The sequence below is a fragment of the Triturus cristatus genome, chromosome 5_2, assembly GCF_964204655.1.
Source record: "Triturus cristatus chromosome 5_2, aTriCri1.1, whole genome shotgun sequence".
Classification (NCBI taxonomy): domain Eukaryota; kingdom Metazoa; phylum Chordata; class Amphibia; order Caudata; family Salamandridae; genus Triturus; species Triturus cristatus.
The window spans coordinates 144,791,506-144,813,961 of NC_140588.1; the positions used below are offsets into that span (position 1 = coordinate 144,791,506).

At 42.9% G+C, this 22,456-nt stretch overlaps 1 protein-coding gene across 1 annotated transcript in view; it reads left to right on the plus strand.

The window, feature by feature from the left end:
* LPCAT1 (lysophosphatidylcholine acyltransferase 1) overlaps nucleotides 1–22,456 on the plus strand; it is a 445,025-nt gene that overhangs the window by 182,378 nt on the left and 240,191 nt on the right. The window contains exon 3 of the mRNA XM_085606924.1: nucleotides 2,184–2,398. Within this exon, the coding sequence (XP_085463050.1) occupies nucleotides 2,184–2,398 (215 nt within the window). The remainder of the gene's footprint in view (nucleotides 1–2,183; nucleotides 2,399–22,456) is intronic.

The window sequence follows — 22,456 nt, forward strand, 5'->3', positions numbered from 1 at the left end:
ACCCACGTCTGGGCGTTCCCTTAACCACATTGAGTGTCCAATGAAATAAACAAAAACTGATGGGAGGAATACTTTCTCCTGATAGTTGCATTGAGCATCATCTTAGCCCATCATTTGCGTCTGTTGGTACATGGCATAACAGGTGTGACATGTCCCAGAGTGAGGCAAAGTGCTCAGCAGGGGCTAAACTTAGCCAGCGATATTTGGGGGTGTTAACCTCAAACTTCCCAACTTAAAAAATAATGGGTTGCAGGGTGGAGGGGTGAGATGATGAGGGTTTGGGGTGGATAATTTCATGTGTAACAGGGTCAACACTGATTTGCATTATGTGGGCCTCTGTCTAGAGTTCACAGTGGGTGACAAACAATGGGTTGGAATGTTGCCGAGTGATTGCCTCAGGTTAGGCTATTTGCAAGTATTCATCCCATCACCTTTTGGGTGTTTAATTTCCAGTAGCATGTTTAATTGCTAGTAGCATGGCCGGAAACTTGAGACTGGCACAACTTGTTAAGCCTACTACACTCAATGTTTGTGAATTCCAAAAAGTGGTAAATTTGCATCCATTTAAGGAGCACTTCTGTGGGTGCAGATTTGCTATTTTTTTTAAATAAATTAGTAAATACATATATGTTTAAGATGGCAATTAAAAAAATTAGCAAGTTTTAACCTCTTTTTGAAATGAGTAGAGAAAAACTGATACAGACATAGAAGAACCGCCTCATGACCCCTTGACCCAGTTACCAAACCAAGAATGCATTTAAAGAGTGTCGCGCCACAAATGCCGCCTGAAGCTATGCCCCTGCCTGGCCCTCTTGGGCCTGGTAGGTCTTTCTGAACACATGTAGTAAGCCTGAGTCGTAAATGGAGGAGGGCACGCAGACAAATTAATAGTGCGAGCCAAGCCATGGGTCTGGCTTGGCGTTCAGAGCCATGAAAACATTTGGCATGTATATTGTGCAACAACGTAATGTAAAAATATGATGCAATCTCTTCAAAATTGAAACAACTGTACTTCCTTAACATGCGTAATCGTTTCACCTTAGTACATCACATTGTCACTGCGTAGACATTTATTAAAAGAGATTGTTTTTAGAAACATTTATGGCTCCCCCCGCCCCCAATGACAATGTCATTAGTGAACTAAGAGGCAAGTCAGTAATCGGAGTAACCCCTAAGCATGACCTACATTTGTATCGATAGAGCACCATTATAGTCTATTTAATCAAACATGAGAGTTGCTTGTATAATGCACAATCTGAACTCAAGTTTATAAAAGTGCGTTCATGTATGATTAAAAAAAAAGGAGGCTCTGTGAAACAAATACATTTTTTGCCTAGAAGTACACAATTTGGACAAGCAGGGAAGCCCACATTGATTTCAAGTTATCTGGTTTCACATTTTGAAATTCTGCCAAAAGATGGGTATTTCAGTCTCCCTCGCTCCTGTTTACAGCAGAAGTCACTGTTTTGTCTTGGCTCACGACAAGAAAAACTGACACAGAGATAGCAGACCCGACTCAGGCCCTGCAAACCTAACTACCAAGCCTAGAGTGCATTTATTTGGAGGGGTGTCACACCCCCTAAAACTACGCCCCGTGTGATTAGTGCGTGTGCTTCCCAAAGCTGGAGTTGCATCGCGAGTAGGGGTGTTTATGTGAATACGAGTGCCAGTGTCGCCTGCATTTTGGATTTGCTCCTTCACTTGTTGGTTGAGACTTGGGAGCTAGGAAGTTCTGTAAGAAGTCATTTGTACTTTTGTCCCTGGGAGCTTGCACTCACTTATTACTGTTTTTTTGGGCCAGGGGTTGCAGATTGATGTGAGGAGGCGTGTGCATTGGTTTTGCAATAGATGCCTGGATTTCAGCACACAGTGTCCTAATATACTGCTATTCCACAATTCACAACTTTGATCAAGCTGCGAGTTGATCCATTTCCTCAAGTACCACCAGATCCGAGCTTCTATTGACTATGGAAAATGTAGTAGGGCTTGTGATTTCTACTGTTCCCAGCGTCCTTGCTTTAAGTCACTAGCTTAATCTTTTGTTTCCTTGACACTGCATGCATGATCTCTTGAAGGTACAGCTTACCTAGGAGTATTATGTTGATCTAGGATAGACAAATGTAGAATATTTATCTATACACATAGATGTCTTCTTTTACATTGCTCTTTGTAAATGATTGCAGGTTCTTGGACATCACGCTAAAAGTGATCATGAGAGTAATGTGGTTTGCTGGTGGATTCCACTGGGTGACTGTAAAAGGCAAAATCGCCCTACCCGCCGAGGCACCAATCCTGACGCTCGCTCCACACTCCTCGTACTTTGATGCAATACCAGTGACTATGACCATGGCGTCCATTGTGATGAAGGCTGAAAGCAAGAATATTCCTGTGTGGGGAAGTAAGTGAACTGCTTATCTTGGGGCTCTACTTGAAATGGATGCACCCTATAAAGCCATAAGTGAAAAGTAACGTGCATGCCAGCTGCTTCGTTAATTCTTTGGGCTATACTAGAGGTAGTGTGGGCGGGGGGCTTGGTAAAAATCTACATATTACATTTGTGATCAGTTTCAAAGTCTAATGTAGGAGTTCACATTTGAACTAGTGATATGAACGTTTGTGATAAACGTTAGCGATGTAAGCACACTTGGAAAGCATTTATATTTTATTTAAATGTTTGGTAAAATGCTAGCATGAGATGGAGCTGCTTCGTAGCGCTACTGAATGTTGGACTTGGATCTTGATTTACCCTTTCTCCTTCTTCAGCTGTGAGGATCCATTTTTAATGGACAGGGGGCAGTGGTAGTTTTCAATTAAAAATCACAATATATCAACAGACTTTAATTGTTCTCTCTCAATTCCAGTTGGACAGTTATTGGCCCAGTTATTTGCCATAGAGTAACATAAGATTAAACAGGAACTATTTCTTATCACGCTACTCCAAATTTGCCATACTGAGTCGTAAGTGTCTGGAAACGGCAGCTTACAGAGTATGAGCGTATTCAATTTCTCACGCTCACTCAGAATGGTGCTTCTAGTCAAGATTCACTGCTTTTGAGTAATTATGTCCACTAATAAGAGTCGTCTTTGTGAGCTGATGATACATTTATTTTGGTGGAGGCATTTATACCGAGCAATTGCCTGGTATAAAGTAGCATGGGCAATTTGTGATTCTGTTTAGGCTATGTTCTCAGTGATGAAGTCAGTACCAGCATCCACCCAGTATGAACCTCTGTGGTTTTGAGGTAGGTAAAGAACCAATTACAGTTGCCAAAACATCGACACCTTTTTGCCTTTTTTTTCAAGTATCATTTTGACATGAATATAATTCTTGCAAACGATTGTGTTTGGGTACTGGAAACATTGTTCCATTTGCCCTCGTGCAAGATACAACACTGATCTCTACTTTACAAGTGTGTTCAAATGTGTTTCTTAATGAGCTGAAAATCTACTCTGTTGGAATCACTTCATTATTACTCTTGACTCTTATGACTTGCCTGATCCCTCCGTCACTGCTCTCACGCTTTTGTGATCGGGGGTGAAAACGGCAGTGGAGATGGGTAAGTAATGCCAGTGTGCAAGGGGAGCATACTCCAGCCCTGAGAGCTCTCTCTCTCTACCACCACCACTGCCGCTACCACCACCACCGCCACCACCCTACCACCACCCCTACCACCACCACCACCCCTCACCACCCTCCTGAGATCTGGCCTACTTACAGGTACTGAAAACAGAGCCATTCATAAACTTGGGAAACCCTTAATCGTGGCAACGCTCACAGATCCTCTCATAGAGCCACTTTCAGTGATGTCACCAGCTACAGGCATGAGTGGACTGCAGTTCTTCCACAATGAAACTATAATTTTCTCTGTACAACTTCAGCGGGAATTACCTAGCAACTGAATGGAATACCGTGGGAAAACTTGTGACGGGAATGGGAATCACTTACCTTATCTTAATCATGTTGGCTATCTTTCTGGTAATTGTGGAGATTTACTTCAATAACCGTTTCTATTTTCTTGTTCATTACTGTATGGCTAATTGCGCAGTCACAGATTCTATTGTGGACTGGCCTATTTTTTGCCTGTTCTTAACGTCTGTGTACCTTGCCTTCTGGTGGTAGATTTGAAAACTGCTACTCAAACTTATATGGAACGTCCTCTTCGCTTGCATAGGTGTGAACTAGTGCAAGTATCCTTTTTGGGATTATTGTGGCCTGAAAGCTGCCTCTCGTTTTCAACAATTGTGTACCTTTTGGGATTTATTTATCCTTCTGTGGCTAAGCAGCCTGTGCTACAGTGCTTTTGTATAGCACCACCAACAGATCTGCACCCTCTGTTATCCTGATGGGAAATATAAACGAATTTGCTCTGTGTTTATATTTATAAATAAGCATATATAGTAGCTATTCTTGAAACTACAAGTGATAAATTATCTGTGTGCTTTGCCATACAAACAGGTGGTGTATCAACCATGCCACAATGCAATACAACCATAAAGTAAGTAGTACAGTCCATTGTTTGGTTTTCAAAACATCACTATGCATACAGACTGCTTCAGGTATCATAAAGAAATTGCATAGTCCATGCAGAAGTTTACATGTGACCGTGACTCGTATATCTGCTGACTTGCATGATGACCTTGTTAGGCATTTGCCATTTTGGGAGTGACCTCATAAAAAGACACACTTACTCTCCCCTGTCGCGGTCTCCCCTGCTCCTTGCCAGTTTTCTTTCGAATGGATAACCATCCGACACAACATGTCTGTACTGTGTCCGACCACTGAAATGACAGCACCGAAGAGTCATCTGGTGTGCCCCTATAACAAAGGAGACTGCTTACTAATTGAGTAGGCTTGATTACATTTTAAAGAAGTCAAATCGAGAAGTAAGTATGGGGGATCAGATAGTGATATGTATACGACCACCTCTTGGGTCAAGGAGGAAAGTAAGACACCATATCTGAGGACCTCAACTTTCCTGTGCAGATGTTTCTCTCGTTGGCCAAACATTGTGCAAGTTCATAACACTGGGTGTGTGACTTTGCACAGGAAATACATATTTTTGCTGAAATTCCCATTTATATTTTCATTTAGCCTCTTGGCATCTGCTATTGTACCCTCTTGGCAAATACGACCTGCAAAACAGCCTCAAACTGTATGCACTGTGCCTTAAAACTGAAAATCTGTTGTGTGTTTAAATTGTCATGACTGGAACTTGGGTATGTCAGCAATAGAATGTGCACAGAAATTTGGCACAGCTGCCCGAAGTGCAGCATTCAATTTTAAGCTTGCAGGATATGTTTTCTCCTCTTCTACCTAGAAAAAAGGTAACGGGTGCCTAGCAGCACATGTTAATGCAACGCACTGTGTACCTTTAATAGAAAGTGACAACTTTTTGAAATTGTATTGGCATTTTTGGTTAACATAAAAACATTACAGCCAAATTTTGTTCCTGAAAAAATAAAATGTTATACCTAGTATCAGCATCCATTTCAAAATAGTAAAGAACGTACATTTTAAATGGAACAACAGACTCGCTGCCAACCCTCAAGACATAGGAATTGTGCACCACAGAACCCTGGCTGATCAGCAGCATTTTAATTCCTCTTCAAGGTATTCTATGCTAAGGACAATGTCACCCACACAAGACGAGCCTGCATGCTGGAACTAGAGGGTTCTGAGACGCCTGCGGGGCACGCTTCTTACTGACTAGTTGGAAGAACTATTTTCTAAGCATCTCACTACTTCCAGTAATTGGCATGATCACTCAGGAAATCAATAAAACCACCGCCTGCCTGTTTGATCTAACAGGGCCTGCCAATTTTAATTTATTGATCTCCTATTACTGTTCAAACCTTAGTCTTAGCATAAAAAATCAGTTCGGTGAGAAGATCTGTCTCGCATTGCCAGCCGAAAAATTTGAGTTTGGATGCCATTTGATAAACTGTCCAAATGTACTGTGCTGTTTGTTTCGAAAACCTATCATTTTTTTTAATCATTTGTAAGATATTTTGAAGATCAATAAAATTGTATTTAAAAAACAAACAAACATATCTTGTCTCTGGCGCATGGAAAATTCCCCCCTTCCAACTAGGTGTTCTTCGGCTGACTCCCAAGGTACTCCTGAGCGGGCCTTCTTACACTGAGTTCTTGAAGGTTGCCAGAAAAGAGTCCTCTCTCGCACCAAACTAGAGGACAGGTCTAGTTGAGCAATTAAGCAATCCAGTTGAATTTGTAGAAAGAGATGACTGAGTAAATTGTGTAAAGCAACCCCACCACAACTGATAAAAGTTAACAGTTGCTCCTCCAGAAATGGCCATGGAGTTCATGAAGGTCACACTTACGCATCATAAACAGGTAAATACGGCATGTTGAACCATCTACAAGTAATCCGCTAAGAATAAATAAATTAAGAAGCTATCTCCCATTATTTACAAGATGAAAATAGAATTAAAAATATGTACGGGGCTCCCCACTAATTCTGTGCAGGAAGGTGAGCAACTCTTGGCAAAACTGAGGAAACCCTTGCCCAGTTTATCATGCTGTAGTGAAATTAAGTGCATTTCATCCACTTTTTCTTTGTCTTCAACCATGGATCTTCAGCTGTAGAGACTAAATGGCCAGGAATCCAGGTTGGCTCATATCAGCCACTGCTTTTGTGCATATTAAGGATGGCCCCAAGGGGGGAAGTTTGTAGAGGTCAAGGCAGGGAGTGAGGGGGCGTGTTCGTGCTACGAAATCAAATATCTGTTCATATGCTCTTTTTATTCAGGGAAGCTTGAAAGGATAGTGTGTGCACACATACGTATCTAAAAATACGAAAGAAATTAAATTTTTATCAAATGACGACAGTTTCACAAGGATAAGGAAGCGGGAAAAAAATATGATATACATCTTTGATCTGGTCCCTAGGCAGAAACTTTGGATGGTATTGAAGGACCTTGGTCTCCCACCATACCTACTCGATGTGTTGATTCGCCTCCACACAGGGAACTTTGCACAGGTGAGGTGCGGGAAGAACGGGGAACAATCTGCACGCTTCCCTGTAACTCGGGGGGTACGACAGGGCTGCGTATTGGCCCCTACACTATTTAGCCTGTACGTCAATGGATTGATTGACAAACTAAATGGTATCAAGGACACTGAATCCCCCCGACTGGTCTCTGGTCGGGTGCCTGCTCTGATGTTCGCGGACGACACGTTGTTGTTATCCCGGACATCATCGGGCATCCAGCGGGTACTGGACGGGTTCGCAACCTTTTGTGCTTCGCGGGGACTGGAGATCAACTTGGGGAAGACCAGGTTTATGATCTTCAGCCCCCCGAGGCGCACACGCCCAAACCCTGTACTGGGGGGTGTCCCCTTGGAAAGAGTCAAGACCTTCACATACTTAGGGGTCACGCTTACTGAGAATTTTACCTGGGATGCTCAAGTGGCAAAATCTTCTTTGAGGCTATCCCAAATATCGGGGGGGAATCGGTAGATTTCACAGAACCTCTATTTCCAAACCTGTTTACCCTTTATTGGAGATCTACAAAACTCAGGTTAGGTCCGCAGCATTGTACGCTGCAGAACTGTGGGGCCATACAAATACAACCAATCTTCGGAAGGTGGAACAAGCCTTCATGCGTGGTCTGGTTGGCCTCCCCCAGAGTACGCCTCTAATACCATTACGCTTGGATATGGATTTGGTTCCCGTTAATGACTTGGCTGCTGCACGACCACTGCTTTTTTGGAGAAGGCTCTGGTCTGTATCTGAGCTTGAATTTTTTAGAGCTGAATTTAGTGCAATTTGGGGGACGCTAAAGTGTAAGTACATTCCCTGGCTGCTCCATATAAAGTCTTCCTTTTACCAAATCGATCTGCCCCAACTTTGGGACACTCCGGATATTAGCTGTATGAGGACTCAAAGGTCAGAGATACTGGCAGCTGTCAAACTTTTTAACTCCAATAGATTAAACTGCTCAGCCTCTCTGGGCAGGTTGACCTCCGAGTTTCTATTGATGAAAACTGAACCTAAATTGGAAGTATTTTTGGATGTAGTACAGCCTTCATTGGCGAGAAAACTTTATACTCAGTTAAGATATGGTTGCCTCCCAATTGGGGTGTTTACATCAAGCTGGGGAAAATCGATCGAGGCCAACTGCCCAATATGCAAAACATGCAAAGAAGATGTTGTGCACATTTTGTTCTTTTGTCCAGCATACAGCATGATCCGAAAATGTTGGCTTTTTCCTTTGTGCAAAATATTGGGCCTCAGAAAATGCGTACAAGCTCGCAGAGTTCTAACCTATGATACCAACCCACTTATTGTCTACGCAGTTTCCCGTTTTCTATTTGCCATGTGGAGGAGATGAATGAGTTTTATTAATCCATAGTAATGGCTTATCAGTTTTTACTTTCTTATTAACTGACCATGATAACTCATTGTTTAATAATTGTTTTTTAAACTACCATTGTTCTATTTATGATCTTATTTTCGTACCTGTATATATTTTATTATACTTTTATGGTCCCGCGACCGAAATAAAGTTATCATGATTGATTGGTGATTGCGGCGTGAGAATGTTCCAAAATGTGACATTTCTCTTTGAGCACTACAACGTAAGTCATAGGAGGTTCAAGATGGAAAACAAGCATCTAACTGCAAATACGGACAATGATGCAGCATTGTTGCAGTATGTACCATTGCAATGCTTAGAGTAACGTGCTAATGGTATGTTGTATGTTGGAAAAACTACTAATAACATTTGTTTTAAAAAAAAAAGCATCTAACTGCAAAGTGGAACACTTTTTAAATGTTGAACCTTTTTCGAGTTTACCTTGATTTAGCTTAAATCAAATTGAAGGTTTATGATTGCGTGTGGCATGAAGGGTAGGTTGCAGTTACAGCTCCCAATGGCTTCGTTTGGGTCACATCTACATTCACTAAGAGGGCCTGTGTTGTATTGCACTGCCCAATCCTAGCTCGTAGATTAATAATTTCCCATATAAAATAACGAAACAATGATTTCGCTTTTTAATCGATATCGGGTCCAGATAATGATGAGCCAATTACCTATATTTACCTATATGGCCCATCCAAAAGTATCACTAACAAGTTATACTTATCTGCGCATGTCATATAAAAAAATAGGTCGCATTAGCCAGAACCCTAAACTGTTTTATGCTTTGGAGCTTTAGAAACTGTCATTAATTGGGCTGATTTGGGGCACCAATTAAAACCAGACGCACAAACCTACACATGGTTTTGAGGCAGCCAGCAGAAGTACTCTCAAACAGGCTTAGCACATCTAGGAAAGCCAGGTTCAGGGGGTACTCCTGTTTGCACCCAGATCCTGCAAGAGAAAGAATGAGACCCTCTCAATGCTGGTTGGAGCATTTTCCATCTGACGTAGGTACCCGTTTTATCAAGTGAAAATCCTGTTTCAGTTTTTAGAAAACCGTATAAATTACAAGAAAATAATCAGGACCTGAACAGTGGGACCATTCAATCAACTATTTGGCCTCATTTATTAGGCTTACACTTCTACTGTTGGCAAGAGCCAGTGCTTAATTTGAACTAGTGGTTGCGGGGTGGGGCCCACCGGAACTCCTTTTTTGGGCACCTTCTTATTTTTCATCATTAGACTCTGTGCCAGGATGAGCAAGAAAAACAGAAAAGAGGGAAATAAGGATTTCACTCTGCTCTGAAACAATCTACTCTACGCCAATCCACTCTACTTCACTCCAATCTGCGCAGCAGCACTTTTTGCCGTAGCACTCTGCGTCAATCTACTCTGTACTTTACTCCACTGCAGTCTAGGCCACTCTACTCCACTGAACAACATTCCACTCTGACACTCCACGTTTAGGAAGACATCACAGAAACGTGATAAAGGCTTGTTATCCAAGATAAAGAAGCATATTGCAATGAATGCATCAGGTTGTTGTCAGATAATAGGAATTATCAAAAAATCAAAATCTGCTGATTTACGTCAAGAGATAGCATCCCTTACTGAACAGGCAGAGGCCCAGGGGTATATTTCTAAACAAGAAGCAATCTTTTTGTGCGACAGTGAAGGAAAAATTCCATACTCCTACACGCTTCCAAAAATGCATAAAAACAAACTCCATTTCCCCCCCCGGTAGACCCATTGTTTCGGGCATTGGCTCTTTGCTGGAGCCTTTATCACGTTTCTGTGATGTCTTCCTAAAACCAACCAATTGTTCAGGGCACCACTACATATCTTCAGGATACGAAAAGCCTGCTACAACTTCTTGAAGATATCAGAGTCAATGATACCACGATATTGGTGAGCTTTGACATCGAAAGCTTATATACAAGCATTCCCCAGGATGACACCCTTGAAGTTCTTAGGAGTACCCTTGATGCCACTAACTGGACATATCGAACACCAAAGAATTTTGTTTTGGAATGTGCCAGACTGGCCTTAAAGAAGAATTTTTTTGAATTTGAAGGTACCCTCGATCTTCAAACAGGGGGTACTTCTATGGGAAGCACATTTGCGCTGAGCGTGGCAGGTCTCTATATGTTTAACTTTGAGCAAAAATTTATACTCACTGAACAGAACCCTTTTTTCAGTTACATCACCTTCTGGAGACGTTATATTGATGATGTCCTCGCGATCTGGCAAGGACCGGAAAACATCTTAGCTGAATTTTGTCAGTGCATCAACACCTGTGATCAGAATCTGCGATTCACTCACACCAAAGATAAAAACACCATGGTCTTTTTGGATGTCGTGATTAAAAAGGAAAACAACCGTCTTGAGACGATGACCCATTACAAACCTACAGCGAAGAACAGCCTACTGAGGTTTGAAAGTTTCCATCCTAGACCTTTGAGGGAAAATCTTCCATATGGTCAGTACTTAAGATTACGACGCAATTGCAGCAAAATCCAAGATTACAAAAAACAAGCCCTTGGTCTCACCACAAAACTTTCATCAAAAGGCTATCCTGAAAGAATTCTCAATAAGTGCCAGAAACGGGCACGTAACCAACCAAGAACGGCACTACTGGAGAGTAGACTCACTAAAGAGGCTACTTTACCATTGACTTGTGTGACTACATACAACATGGCATCTAACCTAGTTACCAAGTCTATTAACAAACATTGGACAATTCTTAACACCGGCAATTTCAAATGGGAGAAACCATTGTTTTCTTACAAAAAATCCAGAAGCTTAAAAGACACCCTAGTGAATACACGACCTAAAATAGTAGTTCAACCACAACAAACTACTGTCCTCAACGCATGGGGTCTTCCAGACATCACTGGACACTACAAATGTGGCAATTGCAGTGTCTGTCACCTTACAGAGAACACAAAAACTTTGGAACTAGAAACTGGTAAGGTATGGACCTTGAGAACACATACTAACTGCAACAGTACTAATGTAGTCTACAGCATCATCTGCCCCTGCAAACTCCAATATGTGGGCATGACAAGCAGAAAAATAAAACAACGAATCTGCGAACACCGCAGCACTATCAGGTGCAAAAAATCTATGACAAAACTCACTGAACATTTCCTAACCAATGGCCATACAACCAATGACCTAAAATGGACTACCATCAAGCAAATCAAGGCAGGAGAGAGAATGCAAGAACGACTGTTTGAAAAAGAACAACGTTGGGTGTATAGACTCTCCACTCACAAAAACGGTTTGAAGGATAACATCCCATGGAACTCTGTCCTTCCCAAATAGACAAGCACTAATCTGATTCATTGTTGACTACAATACTGGTTGTGTTTGTTCTCCCGCTATTAAGGCATGAGAATGACTGGTCAGATTGTCTGTGCGCTTTGGCTTCCCTGTATGAGTATCTTTAGTACTTTGTTTTGACCTCTGGTCTTCATCCACTTCCGATTATTATACCGGTTTCCTCTTTCTAATCTGGGATACTTCTCACCCTTATTTCGGCCATTGGGATCCCCTTAGCATCCTACTTGACAGATCCTCCAGTCCCCTAATGGACTGGTTGGTTCCATGACTCCGGATCCTGATTACTGGGACCTCGTCCATTATAGTTTTTGGTTTTGGCCCGCTGTTTACCACACGCGCGCCTTTATCGCCTTATTATTTCCTTTCACGCCACTGTAGGATGGGCACTTGGCTATTTGTTCAATAATCTCAGAGCGAGATGGGCGTTCCGCTATTGCTTGACAACCCTGCTATTGCTTGACAACCCTGAGCGTCCCCAGTCACCAATCACGCCCCCTCATCTGCCATTCTCTTTAAGGACGAGCGTTCGCTATTGGTTTCCCTCCGGGAGCACACGCTTCCTGATTGGCTCACCATTCTCCATTAGCCTTCAACCAGGAAATATCTGCTTCCCGCACCGGCACTCAGCACGTCTCGATCACTTTCGAGACGCGGTTGCGGGTTACGGTTGTAGGCTGAAGAACTGTTCCTAGTTTCCAACAAGTAAGTTAACTGCGGTTTCATGTGGGTGGGCACCATGGAGCGTTTCCTTTAACGCCGCCTGATTTATTTACATACCGCATATCGTCCACTTACAGATTGTGGTGAAACTTGACTACGTGACCTCGGCATCCTCGAGGCACCCTCTTCCCGCATCAATAGTAAGGCTGGCCCTTACGTTTTTTCCAATTCACTGTAATTTTCGTCCACGCACGATGGTTTGAGAGTGCAATTTTGTTGTTTATTTCAGTTAGTTGTAATTAAGAAGGCACACGTCGGTATGAATCAGTTACTGGCATTGGTGTGTTTCTTTTGTGGGACGAATGGCACTCGTGCTTGTCACATGACCACTCGTCGCTTATATTGTGCACCCCGGTACCTACCTTGTGAGTGCACTATATCACCTGTCTGTTTCTTTGTGGATAGATGGAGTGATAACGGGTGAATGGAAGCCCGGTTTGATGTTTGCATGTTGTAATCCACAACAGAGTACGGTTATACCATTCCACTGAAGTTGGCTAAATAGAATGACTGTTGAGTTAGTCACTCACAATCACGTCATAGTATCACCGATTGATGACTGAGAGGAGCATGAATCGATAGCTGCTTACATAACATATTTAGTTGTGTATATATTGTTTTCCTTTTTCTTCCACAGGTACATTCCCACTGTAATTACAGGAGGGGACTTTTAAATCTAACCAAGGGTAGGGTACACCTTAGCGTGTGTAGACCGCCCTGGTTAGCACCATCGGTCCTGAAGAAAACCTGGAGATTTTTCCTATAAGGTTGAAACATGTAGACCTATTTCACTTAGTTCACTTCACATTTTTTTCGATACCTCAGGTCAATTTAACCTCATATGGTATCCCCAATTCATTTTAACATTGTTCAATTGCTCCATGATTAAAAAATCTTTTTGATAGAGAGTTAAATTTGACCAATTTTTAATCCACGTCTAGCACTTGCACTATACACAAAAATACCAGCTCCACTGAAGTCAGGTGTCGTAGCACACCCGGATGGCACTCGGCTCTCCGGGTGGGACCCCGATGATGAAGCATGTCACCAACTAGGTTGGTGAGTGAGGGGTCTTCTATAAGAAAGGTTATACTTTCTCCTTTCAGTGCACCTCTCTTTATTCTTGAGGTAGTGAATTACCTTTGAGGGTGTACTCCTTCCAGTGTTTGTTAAAAAATGAGCACAGTTACCAGGCTTGCGATTACAGCAGGAGCGGCCGGTCCACTGGGGCTGAGGGCCATGTCCTCCACCTTTTGCCCCTCATGACATTGTCAGGCTGAACAAAGGTCAGCCTGACAGACACTGTTCACTTTCAGTTCAGGCAGCCAGTAGCCAGACATGTGCATTTAGTGCAGGCTTCTGGCTGCCTGAGCTGAACTTTTCTCGACTGAGGAAGTCACAGCTCGTGTGCGCATGACGTCCTCAGCTCGGCAAAGGTCCCTGAGGCCCTCCCCTCAGTGACGAGGGGTAGTGTCACTGATTGCCTTGCACCTGGGCGCTTCAGTTTGAAGCCCTGAAGTGCCCAGGGTCGAGTGTCCATCAGCGACACTTCATCACAGAGTGGGGTGGGGTCAGCAGTCTCACCAACCCCATCCCACTCTGTGATGATGTTGGACTGCTGCCCTCCCTCCAATAGCGGCTCGTGGGGGCAGTGGGGCGGGGCAGAAGCAGGGTGGGGGGGGTAGTAAACTACGGCATACGGCCGAATAGAGGTAAGTAAACCAGTATAGAAATAAAATTCATTTCATTGCGCGCGCTGCATTGCCAAATGCGATGCAGCGCGCGCAACAAAATTTGTTTTATTTATTTGTTTACTTACCTCCATTGGGCCGTATTCCGTAGTTTACTACCCCCCACCCTGCTCCCGCCCCTCCGCCCGCAGCACTCCCACTATGAGCCTTCACTGCCTCCCTCATTGGCTGACCTTAGGTCAGCCAATGAGGTTAGGCAGCAGTCCCAAGCCTCCTGGAACCTGCGATACAGAGCTGGCTGCAGGTAAGTGTTTGTTTTTCTTTAAAACTGTTTGGCGCGTGTGTGCGTGTATGTAAGAATGTTTGGTGAAGAGTTTTGTCAATAGATGTGTTTGTGTGCGTGCGTGTGTGTTTGTATGAATGTTTGGTGAAGAGCGTTGTGGATGGATGTGTTTGTGTGCATGCGTGCGTGTGTGTGTGAATATATTGCTTCGAGTGTTATGTGTATGTGTGCGTGAGAGTGTGTCCGGTCCGCCACCCTTGCTTCAAAACTTTCCGGCCACCACTGGATTACAACCTTTTATACTTTTAAGAGCAACAAAGATGATGAACAGCACAGCAAGTTTTATGTTTTAGTAATCTGAATGAGGTCAGTATTTGCTTCCTTTTTAAGCCATTACCTTGCAGATAAATTAATATGGTAATGCGGATGAGTGCAGTCAGAGGCGGGGCCAGAAAGAAATCTGTTTGCTTGATTACAGAAAGCTTATTGCAAGCACAGCTGATGCACAGCACCAAGCCTGAACACATCTGCAGAGAACAAATGGTAATAGAATAGCCTGGCTCTACTGACACATCCACTTACCTTGCTGAATATCAGCAGCTCGGTAGATCTCTATATTACCAGTGGCAAGAAGATTACCCTTCAAAGGCCTCTATATTGCACATCGAGCGACCTATAGGATGAGCTCAACACGTTTAGAATGCAAAGTCAGACTGCACAACTACTAATAATCCCACCCTTCTCGGAAACTTGCTTTGCTGGAAAATCCTCCTGCGTACAGACATGCAGGATGTGAAATATACTACCTAAAAGGATAACGACCATCCACAATGATTGAAGATTCAGAAAACTGTTAAAGCCCTGGCTTTTCTCAGAATACGAGCCCAATGCAATAAGTCTCACATTTACGAGAGTTTGAAGTATTGGCATGACAATGCCTTTTTTATGTGTTGTTTTTAAAACAGATAATTAAGGGCATTGTCATTTACGGTGCCAATAGCTTAAACTCACGCAAATGCGAGATTTATTGCATTGCAAATGCTTTTTTTTATAAAAGCGCCCCATGCCACGCTTTCACTTTAATGGCGGCCGCGTCCCTTTCTTTAGACTGGGCTCGTCTAAAGAAAGGGGCCCTGGTGCCATTAAAGTGAAAGCGCAGTATGGGGTGTTTTTTTGTAAAAGCACCCCATGCCACGGTTTCAATTTAATAGCAGCCGTGCACCTTTCTTTAGACACTGCTCGTCTAAAGGAAAGGGACAGCTGCCATTAACCTGAAAGCACTCCATGGGGCGATTTGGAAAAAAAAAATGTGAAGAAATAGAAAAAAAATACATGTACCTGAGTTTGGCGCTGCAAATAAACCAAAGGCGCGGCTGCAACTGTATCAGTGTGGCATTCCGTGGTATTAAAAAAAAATTAGAATAAAGCATTGCGGGAGAGCGTGTCCTGCCTGAAACAGCAGGCAGGTGAAAACCATTTAACAAAATAGTACTCGGAGGCTGTAGTTAAAGCCTACAGAGTAATAACACATGTAACAGCGAGTGTCCTCATGGAAGTTTACAAAATGAGACAGGGCGGTACTAAGGAGGGACTACTAAGCTTATTGACCAATGAAAAGCCACAGTTTATAAAGGACAATGACACAAGCCAATGAAAAATATGGGTGGAGAGTGGGCCTCATACATGACATAATAAACTCAATATAAATGAATGCTACTTCAGCCAACACGCACTCCCATTCATGCACTGCGGATGTAGTAACTAACTGACCATCTGGGAAGTACACTGGGGTCTCGATAAGAGGTTGGGAGGTAATATGTAAATGCTACATTACAAGACTTCATTTTCTCCCATTTCCACAGTGACATCACCACCAAATGGAGACCTCCTCCCTGTTCTCAGTAAACATCTGATGTAGGCTTAGCGGGGCAGGGCCAGACCTATGTTAGAAACTCTCAGTATGTCCAATGGGGTGATGGGGAGCAGAAATATCAGCTGTGTGAAAGCTAATTACCCTCTTCCCATTTTATGCCCCTTACTTCGGTAAGCTGTTCTAAATCTACCCAAATTCAACACATTACAGGGTTATATAAATAGCCCAGCAGTCATTAATTTAATTAGTTTTCCTTGGTCATTATCTTGGGTGCTCTTTGTGATCTGAGTTGTCCAATATTTGTTGGCGGGAGAAAGAGTACAGTGTCCACCTGGGCGCCATTTCATAATGAGGCACTCGAAGCGATCAAGTCACTTCTATACTGGGCTCCTGTTTTAGACAGTGCTGCTCACTAGAGTGTTACGAGGTCAATCCTGTGCAGTATCGGAATGTCGGAATTATCAGGGAAAAGCACAACTCCCATAATTCAAAATTATGAGAGACAGGATCTGTGTTACTCCATTGATATTCGTTCAATGGGGTATGAGAAATGTTTTTGCTCTTTTAAGGCATTCACATATATAATAATCTTTCACCAACAAAAAACTCTAAAGAATTAGATTATGTATACCAGGTGTTAAGTCTCTTCTAAAAACCACAGTGAATGTATTTTTGTTTTAGTGCCTACAAACGTCTTGTCAGAGCCACCTTGAAGTGCTGTTGCATTCCTATGCCAGATATAATGGATGAGAGGTTCATATTTGTAGTCTGTTAGGACAAACTTGGGCGCATGTGATTAGGACATCTTTGTCCCTACAAGCATGCCATTGGAGAGGGAAGCTGGTGCAAATCCGCCATATGTAATCAGCTATAGTGGCCAATAGTAAGTTGTGTTCTAAGGGTTTCTGGTGCACCTGATTAATCTGAAAGTTATGCCTCAGCCTTTGCTTTGCTTTAATCTGGGCTGGAAGATTGGGTAGAAGTGGGTGAACTCAAAATTTCAGAATAAGGGGCAGTTTTATTCCATCACACCTTGGCTAGAAAGCCTTTAGTGCACATAATCATGCTAGTAACAGGACATTTTCATTATAGAAATTGGCTAATGGCAAGAAATCCACATTCCCTTTCAATTTTATGACCTGATTGACGTCGGGGACATATGTTGGTATGTGAGAATTTTCTGCTAGGTTACAATTTATGAAATAATTCCTTACCTATAATAGTGTATCCACTATTGTGTTCACTAACATACAACCCTCGTATAGATCGGAACAAGATATCCCTTTGTTTTTTTCCCCCAACTGATCCTCCCTCTTAAACATAAGGCAACACTGTCACCAAATTTCAATTCCTCCCATTCATGCAGGAAACCTTTCTTATTTTATCATGCCAATGTACCTTCTTTTTGTAGCGTTTAAAATATTTATCATTAACAGGACAGTTCTTTGCATTACCCAGATGATTTGGGCTACACCATCTGTAACGCGTGCTCCTGTGTATTATCCCCACTTATTGCCATACATTTTTCGTTTTGTCAACCACATTGCTTCTTAAAATGGCAAAATCTTTGCTAATTGTTCCCTGTGCACTTTCGATACACAGTTCTCCGGAAACTCAATGGTCCAAGCAACACTAATCGACCCTTGAAGTGTAGTATCAGTACACACTCACATCCATTCTTACATCTTCTGAGTTGGTTTTCCACAGTATTTGTTCATGCGGCACTGGTTTGTATGTGATGTGTTCACAGTCACAAGTTACAGCCATCACCCTTAAGACAAAAAACTAACAGTGGCAGCCAGCACGGATCTGGGAATGGCGAGGCGGGAATGAGGGGGTAAGGAAGTGTAAAAAATATTTTTAATCGACTTATGGCACACAGACGGGACTGGGGGCCTAGGCATGTTCTCCACTCAGGCTGTAATGCAGCCTGGGTGGAGAATATGCTAAGTGTGCATGACTGTCTGGCCGGCCCGGACGGTCGGCCAAAACGTCATGCACACTTCAGTGTGCCCACCACGTCTCCCCTGCACCACTCCCCCCCCCCCATGCTGCCACAGAAGGAACAAATAAATTAATGATAACGTCACGTTATTATCATTTTATTTTTCCTTCTCTTCCCTGTTGCAACGCAGTGGGACGACACTTCTCCGCCTTAACGGAGGAGCTGCCACTGCGATTTAGTCAATTGATGTGCCCTCTTTCTGAGCCCTGGAATAAAACTTGTATGTTTGTAACACTGTTTTCCCTTTCTTTCCATAAGTTTCCAGTAAATGTTTGATAGCAACTTGGAAGAAAATCATATTAAGTGCACAAAACCACAGAAAAGGATGAACAAAAACAACTAAAGTAGTCACAATACTCTCTACCTCCCAGGCACAAGAACGCGTCAACAATGTTTCCAAATGTTAGTCCTGTTTCTTAAAACATTGATTATTTATGCACTATGAAAGATGAAATTATTTCCTGCCTGACAAACAAAATTTTAATTCGACTATTAATACGAAAAGTTGTTAAATATCACCCTAGTCTATTGAAACAGGAAAATAGTAACTCAATGTGGATATACTTAGTTTTATGAAGTCATGCAATATTTCCAAATAGATGCATCTCACTTATGACAGGGACAAGTTAGAATTCCATGCCAGTACAGCTGCCAACAGGATTCCTTGGGTCATATACAGTGAGGTGACACGTGGTGCCCACATGTCTCAGGTAGACTCATTGCAGTTCCTGTACATCACTAGTGCTGGTGCAATTTTTTTCTGATTTCCCTTCTCTAGCCTGTTCTGAGAAGACCTATGTGCAGAGTACATTAAAAGGATTCCGTAGATGACGGATCAAAAGAACCTAGCCAAGAAAAACGGGGGATTCACCAATTGGGTGAAAGACCACCTCTACTGGTAGAAAAGAAGCATTTCTTTTCTAGAGTCCACTCACTCACCCATGGTTGCCCCTAGGTGACATGCTTCATCATTGGGGCCATCCCAAACATCTACTGCTTGGGGCGTGCTGCGACTTGCGGAGTTACGTAGGAGCACTTACTTTGTGAGGATATGTGTAGTGCAGTGTAGGGGAGTGGAGTAAGTGATGTTTAATATTTACCTAACTAGTGAGCTAATGTCTTATTCCTGCTCCTAGTTGGTAAGAATAAAAAGGGGGTTAATAAAAGGGAAGAATAACTGTTATGTAATTACAATCCCTAGACAGGACCTATGTGCAGCCATCAGCATGCTGCTTCAGTACTGCCTTGCCCCAGTGGCGACTGGCAACTTCCTGAGGGTCACGGGCGGGGGCACCTCAGCAAAAAGATAATAATAATAATAAAATAAACTTACCTTCCTTTCTTTGCAGCGCGACATCCTTCTCCGTCGGGTGTCTTCAGGAAGCTCCTGATGCATCCTTCTCCGTCGGGTGTCTTCAGGAAGCTCCCGATGCAGGAAACTGCACTACCCAATCCTAGTGTTGCTTTCACAGCATGAAAGCAGCACCAGGATTGAATAGAGCAGGCTCTTCCAGCGCTCGTAGGAGCCCTGGAGGTCTACGCTTTATCTAACCTAGTTGTCTAAAACATCTAGGTTAGAGAACTTTAAAATGCGCATGTTTGGAGGGCCATCCCAAGACTGCCGACCAAGGGACATGCGCTTTTCAAAGTGCACATCTCCCTGCTGCTGCGACTCTGCAGCGCTGGCCCTGCACTGTCCTAACACTTAGTTCAGGATGGGTTGCTGAACAATGAAATGGTAATAAATGAACTTTATCACCATTTTATATTTCGGCTCTGAGGCTTGAGGGGCGACTCTCCTCTGCTCAAATGGAGTTGCCGGCCCTGTTTCCTTGTACTTATCCCCCCTTTACTTGAATGCTAGCCAGGAACTGTCTGCTTCGGCATTGGCCTAGCTCTTTACAGAGGCCTCCTGGACTAACTCATTTCAGTGCCGGTAGACCAGTTCCCTACCCCTACAACTGGATACCAGCTTTTACAGAGACAACACAACAGCAGACTTTCCACAAGTGAACAGTCTATCCCTCTGATCAGCCGTGCCCTACTGGTTCCAGTTGTTGCTCCTCTAAACTCCTGTTAGCTACCATTGTCGTAAGGATCGATGTGACATAATGAGATGGATAAGAGTAAATGTCCATTCAGTGATGAAGAACATTCAGTGTAAAGAGAGACTATGGAACAGGTCCTCTGTGAAAGTGTGAGTCTTGTCTGTCACTTCTCTTCCAGAATCAATTCCTCCACCCCGTATTATAGCAACTTATTGCCTCACACATCAGCACTCACACTCCACTTGAGCACGCCACAAGAAGGGTGAATATTGCACATAGAGGTAGATGGAGCAGGGACTGCAGGAAGGAATTAAAAAAAGGCATATAGATGTTAAAAACTGAAAAAGTGGAACTCCTAAAACTAGTATAGCTACTGCAATTGTAGCAATGTTTGTAAGGAGGGGTAAGACATATATACTTAATTTTGTCCCTAGCCCCAAAGTGTTGAGTTGTATTGAAGTGGTTCCATACTGCTACCAATAGATACTTTCATTATATGTTTTGAGAATGCTCTATATTTACCCACACGAAGAATGCATTTTTTGCTTTGCTGCAGTAAGTTGGTTAGTAGTAAATCCTTTAAAGGGGACTGGAGTATCAATTATATGCTAGTCTTCCCCTACACAATATGATACTGTGTGCTTTACCACCCCTCTCTATGCTGACCCTTCTCAGTATCTTAAACTCTTGGACTCTGATGATACCTGGAGCCCCCCTTTGGCTTAAGAAAGCGAATGCAGCCGTTAGTGCCACCCAGATTGCTTGTCCGAACACTGTGGGGTCCCTTTGATGAGACTTTTCCTCTTCTCTTAGATTTTGTGCTTGGGCCAAAATGAACTAGCATTCATGCAGTGCTGTTGGAAAATCAGTTGTGCTGTTTTGCTTGAATGTAATCAATATGTTTCATCATATCTTTTTATTGGCATTTTAGGTGACACACACATTTCATAACTTTGCACTGTCGCACAGCTTGATTTCTCATCTTGTGGGTATGCTTGAATGGAATAACTGAGCAAAACGATATTTAGCAGAGTTGCGTGTAAATGTCATCTGCCACACTTGCTTTAAACAGACCATTTTAACCTAACACTAAGGTACTCTGCCTTTTCATGATCAAGGACAGTAGCAGCAAGTCCCGCAAAACCCGTCCTTTCAAAGTGGACAGTTTCGAGGACACAAAAAAGGCCATGGCCAGGCTCCAATTCTCAATGACCCCGGCTACATCCAAGCAGCGACTGTCTCTACCCCTAGCACCCACCAATCATATTTTAGGTTTAGAGATTATCCTCAGTGGTGAAGGAAAGTAACAGACACGTAGGTGGTATTGATAAGCAGAACGACTACTCTATCGGGTTCATGTCCATCCCACTAGATATACGTCCACAACAGCAGATCACCAACAAATATCTCCTACCACTTCTACTCCGGGAGATTTGATCCCTCTTAAGCAATACATGGAGTGATAGGGGAATGGCCATTACATCACAGGGCTCAAAGAGTCTACTCAGTATATTTCTTAAAAAGATAGGATGGCTGTACATTGTATGCTATACTGGATACGTGTGCAGTAAGACGCCTTGTTGCAAAGCAAATCATCCACTTCAAAATGACAGGGAGAGTTTCTTTTTGCACTAGCAATCAGTATTGGTGAACACCAAGTGTTATCAGTAGATTAAACTTTCATTCAGGTACATGAAAATAAGGTTGTCTTACACTCACATCCAAGATTCCTTCCAAAGGTGGTATCCCATTTTCACCTTAATGAAACCAGTGAACTACCAAAATACTTTTAAAATCCTGGAAGAAGGGCAGAAAGGCTACTTTATTCAGAACATGTCAGACATGCCTCCATGTACTAAATTGATCGGGGCAGACCTTTGCGGAAGACAAGGTCTTTCTTTCATTTGCACATTTTACATCTTGGTAAACCTATCTCTCGAGACCGCACTTTTTTATGCACATGCAAATAAAAAGTTGTGGACTATCACAAGTACAGTCCACACAAACAAGCATTGGCCAAGCCAATAGGCCTCACCTATGCAAGAGCTTTTGGCATTGACAATATGTTTTTGCCGTGTTTGACACCAGTGTGGCTGTTGTGCAGCA